Raw genomic sequence first — 18,891 nt, 5'->3', positions numbered from 1 at the left:
GTCATCATCAGGTGTCTTTTTATCTTTCTAAAATACTTGCACAGTATGTCAAAATTTCGTGTCGCGTGTGAACGTGATATTTCCTGATTAAAATAAATTGACCTTAATCAAAACAAATTAATTAACATCCCAATATTTTCCTTACGGTCTTCGACCTCACTTCTCACGCCGTCTGAACCGGTCTCAGCTACCACCATATTATGACAAGATCAGTATTATTATCTGCCATTGCAGTCCACGAAATTAAAAAGTGCAATCATGCATTATGTCGGACGAACATACCCACTTAAGATGATGTGAGCAACCCACTCAAACATAAGTATTCTCCATGTGAGCCTGCTAATCCGGAAACCAGTTGCCTGCTTGAAATCGGCGATTTTTCTTCGAATTTGCGTGTGCGTTGCGGTTGCCAGTTTCCTTGATATACCCTCCACCTTTTACAACCAACGACCTTGTACAACGTTCTCCATCTACTCCTCTCATGGCAACCGATGGCAACAGTCTGCTGTTAATTGAGAGGGCTGTGAATCAGTTTAACTATTACGTAATGGCTACATAAACAGCAATGTGCGATTGGCTGCTTCCAGGCTACAAGGTCAAGTGTATCCGACGCGAGGCGAGGTAGAAACTTCACCGTTCACCGGTCAGTCTGTGAACAGTTGCTGGTGCGTGTTGTTACAAACGCCGCTGTTATGGGGTTTCCAAGTGTTGTTGACAGAGTAATTGAATATATTCTTATAAATTATCGCTGGGTTTTTGTTTGTTTCTTCTTGCTTCCAGCTTCTTTACTATATGAAATTTATAATTACGGGAGAAACTGGATTATAGTTAAATTAAACAGTGCTCCGAAACTGCACCACAGAAAAGTACAAAATGTACAGAAGCAGGTGAGTAAAAATTCTGCTCATTAGTATGGACGCCAGGAGGAAGGAAAGTCAGGTCTCTGCGCTCACCCCGCTGGATTTTTGGAAAATAAGTCAAAATTCAGAAGGAAGTAACTATATCATATTAATACGAAGAACTAAAATTACGTTTTAAATTTATTTCTCTATCCCGAATATTCGTTGTACATACAACAAACCATCTTATATGTAGTAAATATGTGTAATTGCACGGTAAATAAACAAGTACACTCACAATGCAAGAAACAATAATGAATACCATAAATGGGTGCATAACTTAGAACTTTATAATTGTAAACCTTCAGTTGCTGGTTGTATCTTTTATAAAAAATTACCTAATAATATAAAATAAATTGAAAATAAAAACCAGTTTATAAGGGAACTGAAGAATTTACTCATTAATGGGTGTTGCTACTCAATTGAAGACTATATGAATGATAAATTCTTAAATACTGGATAATGATACATGCTAGAGGTAAACAACTGTTACATATTTTGTTAGCTATTCGTTAAGAATTATTGTATTTTTGCTAATTTTATAATATCAAATGACATGTCCTACATCAGTGTAATCTGATCTGTAGGATTAATAAACATGAACGAATGAATGAACTCTGAAGCTACCAGTACAAATGCCAGTAGTTTCAAACGGCATAAACATAAGTTTATAAGGACATCTCCTGGCTTCCCCAATTGGAAAAGACCCTGTCGGCGCCCATGGTCAGTGGACGGCATGTACAGGGAGGTTCTTACCCTTGTTGACCGGTTCACGGCAACCGGTGCACCGCCGGCTGCGAGGCGCATACGAATTTCGCCGATGAATCAATATGCTTTTTGACCGATAACGTTCGGAATACCGTAGTTACAGTCTACAGATCGCGGGGCGTTGAAAATGCTGCGCCTCTACACGTAGATATCTTTCGCAGTCAATTGTTTCGTTAAAAAAAACTCAGTTACAGCAATCCTTATTGCGCTTACAGCACACCAGACAACAACTTCCATCGAATGAGGCGGGACTTCGTAGGTTAGATGTGGATTCTGTGAACTCCAGTAGCGATTATATTGCGTATTTTTTGTATCCCTGCAAGTGAAACCATGTCTAATCAGAAAAGAATGCCAATTTCTGATCGATCTCACCTTCAACGACAGACTGTAGAAACCAACTGCAAAAATGAACCCTGTTAGCTGGATCGCGCGACTGCAAGGTGTGGTTTATTGTTGTTTCATATGGTATAATATTCAGCAATTGTGCTGCAGGTCTTGCACCAGACTTTGACACTTCAGTCACTTTAGCTAGGCATTTCAGTGATTTTCTAGGTGTATGTTAAAGTCTGGGCCCAGTATCATCTAACTTCTCACTAAGCTCTCTGCGCTTATGTTATTGTTTCTTGTTTATTAAGAGTCCCGTTAATGTAAGTTTATGCACCAAACTGTGAATTGTTTGTCTACTGGGAACTCTTTCATCACGAAATTTTCGCTGATACTTCGTAGCAGATCTGTATTTCACGTAGGTGGCATACAGAAATACACGTTGCTCTAAATGTAACTGAGAACAGATGGTTAATGGAGTTGATCACTGATGTCTGCTGCTGACAACTCGTAAACAAACTCACACGCATGAACGGCACTATTCGCCATGAAACATAATGTCGTCAAGTGGTCCACAAGTCAATTACTCCACTTCATCACAAAAGTTATCGGCCATCAGGCTTGCTGATTCGTTGGCAAAATTCGTATGCGGTAAGCGGCGGCCCGGTCGCCGAAAAGCGTTAGCCGTGGAGCCGGTCAACAGGAGAAATTGCAGATGCCTTCAGTACTTTTTTTTTATCAATTACAGAAAATCTAGACTTTCATCAAGAAGTAGGACATAATGTCATTTCATTTTTAACAGAGGGTCCTCCGATTTCTGATTAGGCTTTGAGTTTGTGAAATCCAGTGCTTTTCTTTTCTCAGAAACATAACCTTTGCAGTTGGAACTTTTAAATAGAATGCCTTTCAATAAGATCTGAACTATGTGACAATGGTACATTTAACACAATGGAATGGTTTTAATACCAGGGAATTTTCTAAGAAATGCCTCTCTTAACTTTCATAAAACCGTATTAAATTGCCTGCTCTTTCTTTCAGTAAACAAAATATGCGTAATAGCTTTTTGAAATTAAGCTAGGCATAAAATATAAAAAATTTCATAGCAAGAGTCATTGCAGTGGTAATCTGGAATGTAGAAAACTGGTTTCAGTATAAATACAATACTGTACTCATCAAATATTGACCTCTTTGTGTGGTACCCACTAACTTTTCCATGTACAGCAATACCTCGCATAGTCCGGCTTCGATCAGTCCGGATTCAATATAGTCCGGTTTGAAAATTTCAAAACAAACTAAATTTTAATTGAGCAAAATAAAAATAAATTCTAAAAAATTAGTACACAAAATTATTTTCAATACATAAATGATCGGTTTTCTCCCTTTATACAGTCAAGTCTCTTTTTGTGCGGTGTATTTTTATGTGGTTTTAAAGTTATGCGATACGATACATATTTCAAATTTTTCTGGGGTTCCCCGTTGTATATATATGTATGTACCTATGCTCAGGTAGTTCGTTCTTGAGCTGACAGCTATCGCTGGAGGAGGTGGGGAGAGCACTACTTTAACGGAATTTTGGAAGAGCTACAACATCAGAAACGTTATCGAAAATATAGGCTTAGCGTGGCATGAATTAACGGCAGGCAATATGAGGGCAGTATGAAAAAGTATCGTACCTCATTGTGCAAATGATTTCATTGGTTTTGAAACTAATTTTGCTTTAGTCACCAATAACATAGTGGAAATTGGACAGCAAGTTGGTTTCAGTGAGTCAGATTCTGCCAACGTAATTGAGTGCATCAAATCGAACAGTAATGAACTAGATAATGAAACACGTATTAACACAGATGAACAACGGGCTTATGAAAAACGGGAGGACAACTTAGACAGCGACGAATGTGTTGAAGTGCCTGCACGAGAATTAACAGCTGAACAACTATAAAAAATTACTGGAATGGTTGAAACCTTGTCAGAGCATATTATAGAAGTTGATCCCCATATTGAACGTAGCCTTCCAATTCGCCGAACGATAAACAATGCAATTCGTTGCTACAAAGAAATGTATGAAGAGAAAGGGCCAAAGAAGAAAAATGTGCAGACATCAATATAGTAATTTTTAGAGAATAAAAAATTAATTGCGAAAAACATGATTTTTTAAAAATTATTTATAATAAAGACATTGAATTTATTAATCGCGTTTTATTTATTGAAAACGGATTTTTTTTAAACAAATTATCATTTTATGTATGTATTTAGTTCTTCGATTAATCCGGTATCAAACAGTCCGGTATATTGGCAGAACCAATTACCTGGACTATGCGAGGTATTGCTGCATATGCAAATTACAAACCGTGAATACATTGGGCTGGTAAAGCTGGATGTACATGGAGCACCACCTGTATATAACATCTGTCCAATTCAGGTTGATGGGAATTGCTGCAGATCATCACATAAATTTATTTTTATGTCTCTTGAGATATTCTAGTTTATAAAATAATCCTCTCAGAAACGTTAAGGCATCATCATGGTAACTTTATGTAGAATATAATTTAATCATGAGTTAATAAACATTATTGTAAATATTTCTGAGAAGTTTGGAATGACCAAGCAGAAATTATTTTTATTTTAGGTACAGAATTGGAGGGCGTCAGGAATGACCGTTCCAATGTGCACTTCCAGACCAGGGTGGCAGACAATGTCACTGAGCAAACCAAAGTACAAGAAGAAGCTTTGGAACATTGACATTAATTTGATTGATATTTTGGAAATTGATGTTGAAAAACAGGTATTCATTTCACTTCAACATACAGTGTGATTCAGAGTTATGTGTGCCATGCTTTGAGAGACTGAGGGTATAAATGAAGTATTGTTCAATTTTACCCATGTTGAGTTACGATCTTTTGCTGTTTTTTTTTTAAGAAAATGACATAATTATCCATTCACATACACATTCTATTATTTATGAGTAATATCTTACTTTATTACTTTTCATTACAGTGAATAAAAGCATAGATACCAAATGGTATTATAATTCAGGTGCATGCTACAGTGCTTAATGATTTAATTTGCTGGGGCAGTCTCGAAGGTGCAACATCTTGTGTGTATAGACTGCTGGTGTGCTACACTGTCACTCTTGTAAATTATATAATTTATAAAAAAGTAACAACTTAGAACAGAGCTATAAAGTTTGGAGTGTCTTTAATTTGCAGGGGCAATTCCGATGTTTCAACTCCATGTTGTGCTCATAGATTGTTGGCCTGCTGCGGTGTCACATTTTCTAAATGATATCATTTATCATTATTGAAATGAAGGCCATTAAATTGTTAAGAGTTAATAAATGGTCTGTGTGCTTGTATTATACGTTGTTGATATTTGTTTGTTGTAAATGTGGCAGTATGTATGATGTCTGTGTTTGTTATGAATTTTAATATGTTAGAATGAAACTGTATTGATGATATGGCCGGCCAATGTGTGTGGAATGGCAAGGTGTGCAGTTGCACAGTATAGAGTTGTTATGTTTGGAAATATGAGGGATTTTTTTCAGGGTTGAATGTGACAGTGGTTTTCCCATGGCCTATGTGTCTTGTCTTGACAATTTGTGCTGTCTGCGTGAGGCCTGATTATATACTTTATTGGACCAAGGACGTATGATGTGTAGTCATCATGAATTTGTAATGTGTGACATGTTTTATATCCAGCCCTACAGGGAGGTGATTGGATCCATGAAGTGAAAATAAACGTAAATGTAAATTGAATAGTGTGAGGATTCTCCCGTGATCATTCTGGCAGGTTGTGGAGATGTTTTAGTTCACTCCTGGTAAATACTGCTTAGAGTTCAGTATAGTACAATAGTAGTGTATCAACCAAGACTGAAGTTTTGGCCTTCTGCTTTTGGATTTCTTACTAATGATTGCAAGAAATAATGATTGTTAATTGTCACTTTAAGTCATTATTGGATTAAGCAATATATGTTATTTAGTGACTTCAAGATAAGTGTTTTGATTCCACATAGTACTTGTCCTGACACAAAGTCTGTATCTTAGGCAAAGTGAAAGGCCAACACGTGACTAGTTCCCTTGTAATCATAGTCATCTGATTGTTTTAGACCGCAGTATTTACCAAATAAATGCGTGCTTACAGTTGCTGACAAATTTATAAATACACTCAACTCTCGATTATCCGGGGGCGGATAAACCGGTTTGCGGCTTAACCGGGACTACCGGGGCTTTTTTGAGGTTTATATGTTGTTTAATTTTCATTCACTTTTGTTTCACATGGTGAGTTGTACCACTATTTTCGCACTAGTGTGAACCGAGCTCTGCATTTTTTGGTTCCGTTATGCTAACAAAATGTTCTAGGGTAGAGGTGAAAGAATGCAAGGATTTGTGGAAAGTTTCAAGGACAGATACACCGATCCAGTTAGTCTCTTTGTATCGATCTTCAAGTGTGTTAGCAAAATGTCAGGGTGTGAAAGGAAGCGTGTTGTGTTAATTATTCAACAGAAACTCGTGTGAGCCGGGCTTCGAAATGTTAAGCGGTGACGAAATCAAGTTCAGTGGGGGTTCAGCCAGAAGAGCGGGAAAAAAAAGGGAGAATGAGGAAGAGGTGGATGGTGCTGCTAGTAAGAAAATATCACACGGTGCTGCTCTTAATCATTTGGAATCCTTACTAGACTATCTTGAGTGATCTTGAGAGTGAAGAGAACAGTTTATTAAGTGACAAGCTAATATTACGTAGCCTTCGTACGGATATCCGTAAAAAGGAAAATGCCGCGAAAAAGCAAACGACAGTGTGTTAAGTGTGCATATTCATAAAAAGTGTTGGATGTTGTTGAACACTGTGATTTAAATAACTAATTCATACTTCAGTGTAATGTAAAAAAAAGTATTAAATAGGCCATGAGATGACATAAAAATGAGGTTGAATAAATTTAAATACAGGTAGGCCTTTAGTATTATGAAGGTACAGTATTACAGTACTAATTTTAATCAAATTTGTCTTAACCGGGTTTTCGATTAATCGTGATTTCCATCCCCACCATTATCCCGGATAATTGAGAGTTGAGTGTATTTGTTATATGTGTTAATGATTCATTGTATGAAACTGTCATCAATGGTCTTAAATCTTATTTCTTGAACGTAAATAAAGAAAATGTATGTAGTTTTATGTCTACAAAGAGATTGATAGTCTGGTCAAATTGACGCTGCTAGGCGTAAAAAGGATTCTGCTAACATCAGTGAAATGCATCAGGTTCACATTGGGTCTCTGCCTCATTCTCTTATATCTTCTGATTGGCATATAGTGGAGTTTTCTTGGGTTTCAGGTCTGCCATGCCAAATACGTATTTGTAGCATTTCCTCTGTATTTTTTTGTTCATTCCCACAAATCGCACTATTCTGCCTGTCTCTTTGAATTTTTATATCAAGGCACTTCTTTCTTCTCTGAGCTCCTTCACTTCAAGCCTTTCTTCAGATTCATTCTGAACTTTTCTCTCTTCTTTTTATTGTTAAAGAAAATGGGATTATCATGTGCATGCAAAGCACAAGTGACTGTACTCTCCTTGTTAATGTTGCAGTAGACTCATTGTTCATGATCCGAGCATTTGATACTGGCCTAGTCAGCGCTGTGCATGTCTTCATTTTCCATGTTCCTGATGATTGAGTTTTTCTTTAAAATTCAGGCTTTACATTCTTATCCATCTCTGAGAAACTCAGGGGGTTGATGTATGTGCACTTCTTGTTCTCTGTATCCAATTGAGGAAATTGTGGCGATGTCCAGGTGGTGCATATCCAGTTAAAGTTCTGCATCAGGATGCGCGGTAGCGTAGTTGGTTGAAGGGCTATGATACAAGCCGAAAGGTCGCGGGTTCAAGTCCCAATGAGGTCATTGGATTTTTTCAATTGACCTAATCCTTCCAGTCGCACTATGGCGCTGGGGTTCACTCAGCCTCTAACAGAAATGAGTACCAGGGATTAATTAAATAATTATCCTGGGGAGTAAAGTGCGACCGGTGCATAAGGCTGACAACCTTACCGCCATCTTTGAGCCGATTGTCTAGATATGTGGGACCTTCAACGTCTCATAACCCTATGGGCCTTCACGGCCTGGTACAGGGATAGCTTTACTTTTACTTATCAGTATGCAGCAACAATGTTACGGATGAACATTTTGCTACATTTCGAAAGTATCATTATAGCCCCATCAGGCTTTTGAATTTGGTACCTTGCTGCTAATTCTGATTGTTGTGGATGTTCTTTGAAATTTGCTGCTTCTTTTGTCTTGAAAACTCAATAATTTTGCACCATCTTCCTAGTGAATGGCAATCTCACTATTTTCCATGTCAGAGGATATTTGTATTCTACATTCACTGGAGGTTTCCACTTCACTTTAAGTGTCTTGAAAGTGCTTCTTCCACAGCTCCGAGATCATCATCCTTCTGCATGAAGTAATTCCATAATAACATATTTAGTTGTCACTGTCTCTGCAGATACCTTTGATCTTCAAGAATATCGATTTCTAGATGAACGTCGAAATCCTCTAATTCTGTATCAGCCGTCTTCTTCCTCTTCCTGATTTTTATCTCTCTGCTAATGTTGATTTCTAGTTAGTTCTTTTCATGCAGCAAAACTAATTTTGTTTCAGCACAAGCATTAAGTGCCAACACTTGTGCACTTTGGTTTGCAGGTGTTGGCCAGCATATGACATGTAATCATGAGATTACATTCTCACCAACAATTGTACCCTGTATTCAGTGCTGGGTTATAAATTAGAAATTTACTACATTTCAGACAGTACGTGTAGAACCTCTGGTGACAATGGGTCAGTTGACAGCTACTCTTGATCCATTGGGTTGGACTATACCCATTGTTCCAGAACTAGATGACCTAACTGTTGGTATGTGTTCATGTCTGTTTTAAGATACAGATTATATGTTATATTCTCAGTAAGGACTAATTTATCTTTCATTCAATAAATATTTTTGATAAATTGTAATTGAAGTCTGTTGTTGTTCTGTGTGATGTTCTTATATACAGTACTGAATGTGTCCGACAGGAAATGGGCAATGTTAATCTACCCCAGAAAAATGAAGTGAAATACCTGGGCAAGCATCTCGGTAGAAAACTGACATGGGCAAAGCACATTAAATCCAAAAGGAAACAGCTCAACCAAAATGTGAAACAAATGCACTGGCTACTCGGAAGAAGATCGACACTATCAATAGAACACAAACTCCTTCTATACAAAGCAATACTCAAGGCCATATGGACCTACGAAATTCAGCTATGAGGGTCAGCCTCCAATTCCAACATTGAAATCCTCCAGCGCTTTCAATGCAAGTCTTCCTGAACATTCTGAACACTCTCTGCTACATAAACAACCACAGCATCCATGAACACAGTGCTCAATGAAATACCCAATAGTTAAGAAAATTAGAAAACCACACTAATGCACTAGCAGTGAACCCAGTAAACGATAGCGAAACTACACATAGACTGAAAAGATACACCAACCTAACTCTACCAGACAGACCTCAGTAAAACCCCAATACAAGAATTAAAATTATACCTAAGAGAACAAAAAGAAAAACAAGAGTATGAGTTATGCCACTGGGCGTAACTCATGCATGAGCCTATACTTATTGAACATACACATTTATTGTAGGTTCTTCAGATTATGTATAATAAATGTTATGAACTTCTTTATTCACTCTTACACATCAAGATAAGTTTAAATTATTTTAAACTGAAAGTTTTTATTTCTTTTTAATTTCATTTATAGATTTTTAAACACCTACAATTAACTATGGCAAACATCCCCTGTGTGCTTAATACATTCTTGTAGAATTTGAGGTTCTCACAGTGGTGGTAATAAAGATTTTTGACTTCTAAGATATAACGCCATGTAGTCCACTGAAAGTAAACTGATATCTCAGAGGAAGGTGACACGTCTACCTTCAGGGATGAAGAATAAGATTTGTTTGCTACCTGCTTCATGCTGATTTCTTTCTTGGCTTATTCTTTGACCTGGTAGATGGAGACAATCTGTTTGTCCAAAACGTCAGTTGGCTTTCAAGAAACAACATGGCGATTATGTCCCACAAGATTGAATTGTTCTTAATATGATTTTAATTATTGATTAATGTGGATTGAATAGATCCATATTAGAAATTAAATTAGCGGGTTTAATACAAATATTACTATATAATTACATTGCTTTTTAGGTGGACTTATAATGGGTACAGGTGTGGAATCTTCTTCTCACATATATGGCCTGTTTCAACACATATGTGTATCTTATGAGCTAGTTTTGGCTGATGGCAGTTTGGTAACTTGCTCAAAGGTGAGGGACAAGACTGTGTCCTAAAATCTTGATTACAGTCAGTAGATTTACGCTTTTAGTCTAGTCACTTTCAGAAAATGAGACATTATGGTACCCATTCCTTTACATACATCTTATCATCTCCTACTTCCTTCCTTCATACTTTGGAATCATTTATCCTACCTGTTTCAGAATGTTAGAATCCTCAAACACATACTGTTCACATTAAATTCAATGATCTGCAGAATCAACCATCTGAAACCTAACGATTGAATGATTGAATGAAACAAAAGAGAAGACTGGTATTCGGTATGGAGCGACCACATGGCCAGTGAAAGGAGGTGATGAAGAATGTTTTGAAGTTCAGATGGACTTGAAAAAAGATGATAAAAAAATGTTTCACTGACCATGTGATTGTTGAAGCACTTCTCATCGCCTTCTTTCACTTTCATTATGGTTGCTCCCTTTTACATAGCACCCTGTTCCTCTGTTTCACCCAATCACAGCTTCACCTCTAACCCATCTTCCATTGCAAGATCAATGGAAGAGTTGCAGAAATTCCCCTGAAGTCATTAACAATGAAAATTGCAATTACAATGTTTGTCAAAATGAAAAACCTTAAACTTTCTACATGGAATATTTCCAAAATCTGAAGCCCATCTACAAAAGCCTAAGAACTCTGTAATATGTTCTTCTTGTGTAGGAATCAGATCCAGATTTATTTTATGCTGTTCCATGGTCATATGGCACACTAGGTTTCCTCACAGCTGCAGTAATCAGAATCATCCCAGCGCAGAAGTAAGTATCGTCAGTAGTGAAGATTGATTGATTGATTGTTGTAAATGCACTATATTTCCAATAACCAAATACACTGCCACCATCACCACCACTGCCACCGCTGCGACCACCACCACCACCACCACCGCCACTGCTGCGACCACCACCACCACCACTTCCACCGCTGTGACCACCACCACCACCATTTCCACCGCTGTGACCACCACTAAAGTCTTAATTTTCCAGAACTTGAATATTTATTATATGAAAAGAATGGTAGACAGTCACCTATAAAAGAGTTGAGAAATTGAAAAGTGGCTGAAATTTAATACTCATACTACTGTAATGTTAACATTTTCAGTTATACAGTATATTTCATTACTATTTCATTCAAAGAATACTTTTCTGTTTGCTATGCAATAAAAATGTAATTCCTGTTCCAAGAAGTCCTTGGTAATGTGTATTCATCTCCGATCTAGTCAGGGCATTTTAAAGTTGCAGGTAAACATTTTTATAGCTATATAAATAGAGTATTTTGGTGTGTTTCTTCTGAAGGCTTTTACAATAGCATATGTATCAGTACTTCGTAACAAAAGGTTTTGAAAGCACCACCTCTCAAATGTTTTCTTACAACTCCTAGTGAGCGCTGTAGTATTTTTTATGTGCTGTTTTCACTAAATAGACTATTTTTGTTCTTTCCACTTACCTCATGAACATATTATTAAAGAGACCCACTATTCCCGTACTTCTTTTGAAACAACTGTTTTTGTGCTGCTGTGGACCTGGTACATTCAGTTAATTGTATCTACCACTGCTACTATGATTTAAAGTCACTAGGTTAGTACAAAGTTGTAGGATTTTAAGTTCTCACAGCAGTGGATATGAAGAGTTATATCATCTAGAATATAATGCCGTATAGTCCAATGAAAGACAATTGATGGTTTGGAGGAACATATCACTTTGTTTGCTGCCTGCTTCATGCTGTTTCATGCTTGGTTTATTCTTCAGATCTGAAGATATAGGTGGCTTGTTCCTCCAAAATATTAGCTAATTTTCACTGGGTTACATGGCATTATATCCCAGAGGATAGAACTCTTCAAGTAGAAAACTGTTCTACATTATGTTTCATTTCTTCTAATTTTATGTTTTCCAATAGATGTTCAAAAAATTCTCCCAGTAGAAAGAGGCTGAGAGTCCATGTACATATTTGCTTTCTTTTTTGGCACAGGTATGTGAAATTGAACTATCATCCTGCATATTCCTTGGATGATGCTGTGAAAGTGTTTGAAGAACAAAGCATGAAAAAGGATGAAAATGATTTTGTGGAGGGTTTATTGTTCAGTGCTGACCAGGCTGTTATTATGACTGGAAATTTTTCGTCTACCTGTGAACCTGGAAAAGTAAGTTTAATATTTATTTTTAATTTGAATACATCCAACTTGTGTCCATCATTCAAGGTTTTAGATTATCTGTCACACAAGCTTACAGGTATGTTAAAACCATGTCATTTTTATTCCTACTCATACACTACATCGTTCAATTGCAAAGTGGTCATCATGAGGTGCAAAACACAAACCAAACATATTAACTTTTAAATGCTGGACTTTTGAAATGGTGGTAAGCTTATGCTGGCCGTAGTTTATTTAAATGCCCGTTGCTGCTCTGCGTCTAAATGTCCGTTCCTTTTAGGGAGCTTAAACAATTTTAAGCACTGTGTTTAAAAATGCTGTATCTAATACAATTTCTATGATAAATGGACAGAATTAACTTTGTTTGAATCAGCAAAGAACATTTTTTTTCCCCTTGGCACTACAGCCCCAGTGGGCCTAGGCCTACCTCCATGAACTCCGTTCACTTCGGTTTTTCTAGATCTTACACATATGGTAGGACTCCTTGGGCGAGTGATCAGCTCGTCGCAAGGCCTCTACCTGTAGACAAACACAGAAAAACACACACAAACATCCATGCCCTGAGTGGGATTCGAACCCATGATCCCTGCTTCCGAGCGAGCGAAGACAGTGCATGCCTTAGACTGCTCGGCTACTGTGACCGGCCAGCAAAGAACATAGTGTCGCATATTATAATGGAAGGTTTGAAAATTTTCATACAAAGGGTTATACTCTATTTTCAATTCTCTCTTTTAATTTTGATGCGTACTGTAAAAATGATTTCCCTGTTCTTCACAGAGTTGTTCTGCATTATAAATTCATTCCTGCTTGTACGTAACACCTGACATATTTTAGCAGTCTCTGGTGTCATAAAACAGATGGAAGCAATAAAATCATTTGGTTCTCTGCTGGCAAATTTTACATCTTTGTTACGCTCTTCAGATTCTCGAATCTTTTGACTAAAGGACAGAAGAATGAAAGCATCGCTATTCAAGAAAAAGCTAGAGGGGTCCCTTCTTCAGTGCTAAGACCTCCCATTATAGCTGCAAGAGATTATTGCCCTTTCTATGGTCCTGAATAGACACTTACATTGTGGCTGAGATACAGAGTGTGATCTGTTTTCTGTGCATTCATAGTGAAATCGAATACAGTCAACTCTCGATTATCCGGGGGCGGATTAACCGGTTTGCGGCTTAACCGGGGCAGCTGACGCTTTTTTGAGGCTTATATGTTGTTTAACATTCATTCACTTTTGTTTCACATGGCGAGTTGTAACACTATTTTCGCACTAGTGTGAACCGAGCTCTGCATTCTTTGGTCCCGTTATGCTAACACAATGTTCTAGGGTAGGGGTGAAAGAATGCAAGGATTTGTGGAAAGTTTCAAGGACAGATACATCGCCCCAGTTAGTATCTTTGTATTGATCTTCAAGTGCGTTAGCAAAATGTCAATCTGTAAAAGGAAGCATGTTGTGTTAAGTATTCAACAGAAAAAGGAAAATGCCGTGAAAAAGTAAACGACAATATTAAATTTTTTTAAGTGTTAAGTGTGAATGTTCGTAAAAAGTGTTGGATGTTGTTGAAGACTGTGATTGAAATAACTAATTCATACTTCAGTGTAATGTAAAAAAAGTATTAAATAGGCCATGAGATGACATAAAAATGAGGTTGAATAAATTTAAATGCAGGTAGGCCTATAGTATTATGAAGGTACAGTATTACAGTACTACTTTTAATAAAATTTGTCTTAACCGGGTTTTCGATTAATCGTGATTTCCATCCCCACCATTATCCCGGATAATCGAGAGTTGACTGTACTGTAGTTTCATTTCAGGCTATATATACATCAAGCAGATAACAACAGAAAAAGGTATGTGCATCAAATTTTACTATATATTTTAATGCATTAATCTGCAGAATCTGCAGTAAAAATACTGGCTCGTGAATGAGTTTTGGCATAACTCATACATAAGTGTATACCCTTTTTTGTTGTTGTTCACATAGGTATCATTTTAATTCCTCTATTAGGGTTTTACTCAAGTCTGTCTGGTAATTACTACATTTAAAAATAAATGCTTAGGACTGTGCATGCACTTCTACTAGTGGAGTGTGCACGCACTTCCACTGGCGGAGTTTAAATGCCCGACTGGCCAAATCAGGGTACTTTGGCCACGATGACCATACTCATCACTGGCCTGATTGGGGCACTTCAGATGTTAAAAGGCCACACTTAAATGCAAAGAGTTACAAAGTGTATATAAAAGCATAAAAAAGGTAAAAGCACTGATTTAATTTATTGCGTTTCATATTTTTATATGTTTTTATATATTGTGACTTGTTAATGCACTGCCAGGCAACGGCTCAATAAACACCCCGTGATATGCACATGTAACAATAGAACAATGGGGTTATGCAACTTCTTCCTAGGCAGTGGCCCAGTAAACACACTTTCACACATGTGCAATGACATCACACCCCAACAGTGCTTAACTATCACGTGACTTGTGTTTTCTTTGTTGTCTGCAGTAAAACTGTGTTTTCTGCACTGTCCATGCCATAGCTATGTAACACAAGTCTGCTTGTAGCTAAGAAGAGTTTTAGTTGAGTTCTGAGGTTCCTGGGTGATTGAACAAAAAATGGAAAGAAGACTTCATAGTGATTTGAAGTGCTAGTTTCTGTGTTGAGATCCGTTGCTAGGACACGACTAGTGAAGACAGAGAATCCTAGTGTGTATGTAATGGTGAGCTGTAAATTGTGTAAATCAGCTATAGCTCTGTATTAATTGTAATTAAGAGAGACTGTAACAGAAGTGCTAATAAATCCAATCATCCAATCTAGAACTTGTTATTTTCATCATGCATACCTTCCTACACATGACAGTATTTTTCATAACTCTTTGCATTACTGTATGGATCATACTTACATGAATAATCATGCAAGTGTAACTGGGAATGTACTACTTTAATCATAATTGTAACTTGTGATCTTTTACAGCTGAATGAAATAGGAAAGTGGTACAAACCATGGTTTTTCACTCATGTTAGGAAGGCTCTGGAGGAGGGTCCTGGCCATGAGTATATACCACTGAGAGAGTACTATCACAGACATACAAAACCACTCTTTTGGGAAGTTGAGGTATATTATTCATCAGTACAGTTAAGTCTTTATATCCTAATTTAAATAACACACTGCAGTTATTTTATAAAAATACTGAATGCAGAGTGCCTGCTGCTTGCTTGGCTTATTCTTAAGCTCTGTTGTTGGAGACAGCATATTCCTTAGAAACGTTTGTATACTACTACCAGACTACATGATATCACATACCAGGAGATAGTACTTTTCGTTCATTATCTGTGTATCATCTTGGCATTTGCCTGGAGAAACTGAGGGGAACTGAAAACCACTGGTCACAATTCAGATATGATCCAGGAACTTTCAGAATAATAGAACATTACTGTTGTTAGTACCGCCATAGTCTACTTATAAACAGATATTGAATTCTGTGTGTGACATAAATCTGCATATCTGACTGAGACTAGTTTTCTCCAAAAATATATCTGTATATGATTTAAGAAAATGGCTCATTATAATTAAATTGAAAAGCCAATTTGAATACTGGATGCGTGTAAAAAGTGGTGCTTTGTAATATGCTCATGTGAGAGGTCCCTTATAAATTATGAAGCAGGCTTTACTAATTGAAGTCTTTTGCTCTTTTCCTCAGTTTATAGGGATGTATGTTGGAGTATACGTTAACCTTCTCTCATTTCAAAACACTGCTGTGTAAATTGTTCTTTGCCTGAGCACTTGAAAGAGTTTATATCTTATTCCTGCATCCCACTGACATATTTTGAAGAGTTTATTAGCTTCTTGATGCTTCAGTATATCTTGCAATGTATGAGGACAGTGTTCCTTTAATGTATTGGCTTTGATTATCTAGTTATTACCTTAATAATAATACATAATAATACAGAAAATTCCTTTTATGAAATAATAGGGTAAAGTACAGAGTTGCAGTTTTGAGTAAGATCAGAAGAGGATTAAAATAAGTCAAAACTGTTTCCTCTCCAGTTCCTCCCATTTTACCACTCTAGTGTCATATTCTTCATGACATAAAGGGTGATACTGTAAATATGAGATATTTCTATTATTTTTGTGTAAAATAATTTTTCTGCCTAAAAATGGTTTATGAGAATATTTCCATATACAATTCATTCTCTTAAGTACCCTCATTGTTTCCCCTTGCAGAATATAATTCCATTTGGCAACAACATTATCTTCCGCTACCTACTGGGTTGGATGATGCCACCAAAGGTCTCATTATTGAAAGTAACTGAAACAAAAGCCATCACAAATCTATATGAAAATAATCATATTATTCAAGATTGGTTAGTACCAGTGAAATCCCTGAAAGAGTCCCTTCTCAACTTCCATGATGCTGTGCAGGTAAGCAGTAAGCCTAGCTGCTATTAAAGCAAATTGAACTAAGTATATGAATGTGTGAATAAATGAAAACACAAGATTGTGGTCTTTTTTAGTTCTGTAGGTGGTCACATTTCAGATGAACCTACCACCTCCATCTTCAGTAGGCAGTATGAAGGCAGCAATTTGGGGATTTTTCCCCTGTATTTAGGGTAACACGTATGAAACTACATAGTGTCATAAACCAGAAGACCATAATCTTAGTTTTTATTGGTATATAAGCTTCAAATTTGAAACTAAACTCTGCAGCCAAGTGATTATATAACTGTAAGTAGTAAACCATCTGAAAATCTCTCTAAATATGAATAACAATCAGAAACACACATGAAGTTCAAGATGAAGTTAAGAGAAGAATAAATTCACAAAACCCTTGTTAATGCTGAATTCAGATATCGGTATTCAGATATTCAGTATTATCTCATCTACATTCCCAAACACTGTAGATTAATACATAGTGTGACGTGGATGGTGTAGCGGGAGGTGGGGGTCGCGTGAACTCTGTGATCTCATGAGTGATGTCACATACCCCCACTCCGTCCATCAGTGTGCAATGCTCGGTAGACACCCCCTTCCCCGCGGTGACGTGGCAGAGGAGCGGCGGCACCAGGCAACCATTGCCACGGTCATGTAACACAGGATGCCGCAGTTGCTATGCAGCAGTAAACAATACCCGACAGCGTTGCTAGGCTATCAGCAAACACGTGGTCAGGCAACAGTTGTACCTATTACACAACTGATTTCTGTCTTGTCCGTGCCGAGGCTAAATAAGGAGCAGCGAAGACTATTCAAGATAGACTTGAAAGGATTCTGACGATGGTGTATACTGTACTTCTTTTGGCTTATTTTGGACTTCACCCATCATCTGGTATGTAAAAGACAAAAAACCACGACGTTTCGGAGACTGGATCTGTCTCCGTCTTCAGGTGGATAGGGAAGGATAAACCTACTCAGTTGGGCCCCTTAGAAAGAGCTAGTCATTGAGACTAGCTCAACACCACTCTTTCACACCACCGTTGGACTGTGCACAGAGCTGTTTTGGAGACCTTTGATGCAGTCTTGAGGGAATTTTCCATTGATTAGGACTGCTATATCATCAGGATATCCTACCATGTATTACCCACTGTTGTTGAGCTCCCAAAGAAAATCGTCCATGAACAGGCTCCACAACAGAGACAAAAGCACACCTCCCTGTGGCTCTCCCCCACCCCGATGCCACAGACGCTCCCAGGGTCTCTCCAGACAATGTAGCAACTATGTTCCTGCTTTCCAACATAGCACAGATCCATCTGCATATTGCAGGCTCAGTAGCATAGCCTGTTTTATTGTGTCAAATGAGGTTCTATTAAAAGCTCTCTCCATGTCAAAGAATGCTCCAAGGACAATATCCTTGTGTTCAATACCATTTTATATGCATTCTACCACATTATGAAGTGCGGTTTCAGTGGATATGCCTTTTTGGTGAGCATGTTGGTTTCAGTGAAGAGGATGAATCATCAACACACCATCCCTAATATGCTTATCCGCTAGTTTCTCCATTGTTTTCAAGAGGAAAGGCAACAGGCTGATAGGATGATAAGCCTTGACCTCGGGGTAATCAGGTTTCATGGGCTTCAGAATAAATGTCACTTTAACTTGCCTCTAGGCAATGGGAATAAATTCATGCGCCATTCAGGCTCTAAATATGCGGCATAGATGTGAGGCTAAAAGTTCCATCCCTTGCTGCAAGCGTGCCGGTACAATTCCATCAGTTCCCCCAGACTTAAATGGTTTGAATATGCCTAGTGCCCATCTAATTTTTTATTGATTGATCACATGTTTAGCCAGGTTCCAGTCTCCCCTATTTGTTATGCCTCTGCATATTCCCAGGTTCATCTGACCCTGTCCATCATCATACGAATCATCAATCAGCTTTGAATACATACATACATACATACATACATA

General features: G+C 37.6%; 1 protein-coding gene across 1 annotated transcript in view; it reads left to right on the top strand.

The window, feature by feature from the left end:
• Positions 1-640: 640 nt before the first annotated feature.
• Positions 641-18,891, top strand: part of LOC111872676 (delta(24)-sterol reductase) — a 26,308-nt gene continuing 8,057 nt past the window's right edge. Inside the window, exons 1-8 of the mRNA XM_023866781.2 lie at positions 641-887; positions 4,618-4,773; positions 8,777-8,882; positions 10,210-10,328; positions 11,011-11,105; positions 12,313-12,484; positions 15,466-15,606; positions 16,717-16,914. Of these exons, the coding sequence (XP_023722549.1) occupies positions 693-887; positions 4,618-4,773; positions 8,777-8,882; positions 10,210-10,328; positions 11,011-11,105; positions 12,313-12,484; positions 15,466-15,606; positions 16,717-16,914 (1,182 nt within the window). The 5' untranslated portion in view covers positions 641-692. The remainder of the gene's footprint in view (positions 888-4,617; positions 4,774-8,776; positions 8,883-10,209; positions 10,329-11,010; positions 11,106-12,312; positions 12,485-15,465; positions 15,607-16,716; positions 16,915-18,891) is intronic.

Source organism: Cryptotermes secundus, unplaced genomic scaffold (assembly GCF_002891405.2).
Source record: "Cryptotermes secundus unplaced genomic scaffold, Csec_1.0 scaffold102, whole genome shotgun sequence".
Taxonomy (NCBI): domain Eukaryota; kingdom Metazoa; phylum Arthropoda; class Insecta; order Blattodea; family Kalotermitidae; genus Cryptotermes; species Cryptotermes secundus.
This window is presented reverse-complemented; position numbering and strand designations above follow the sequence as displayed.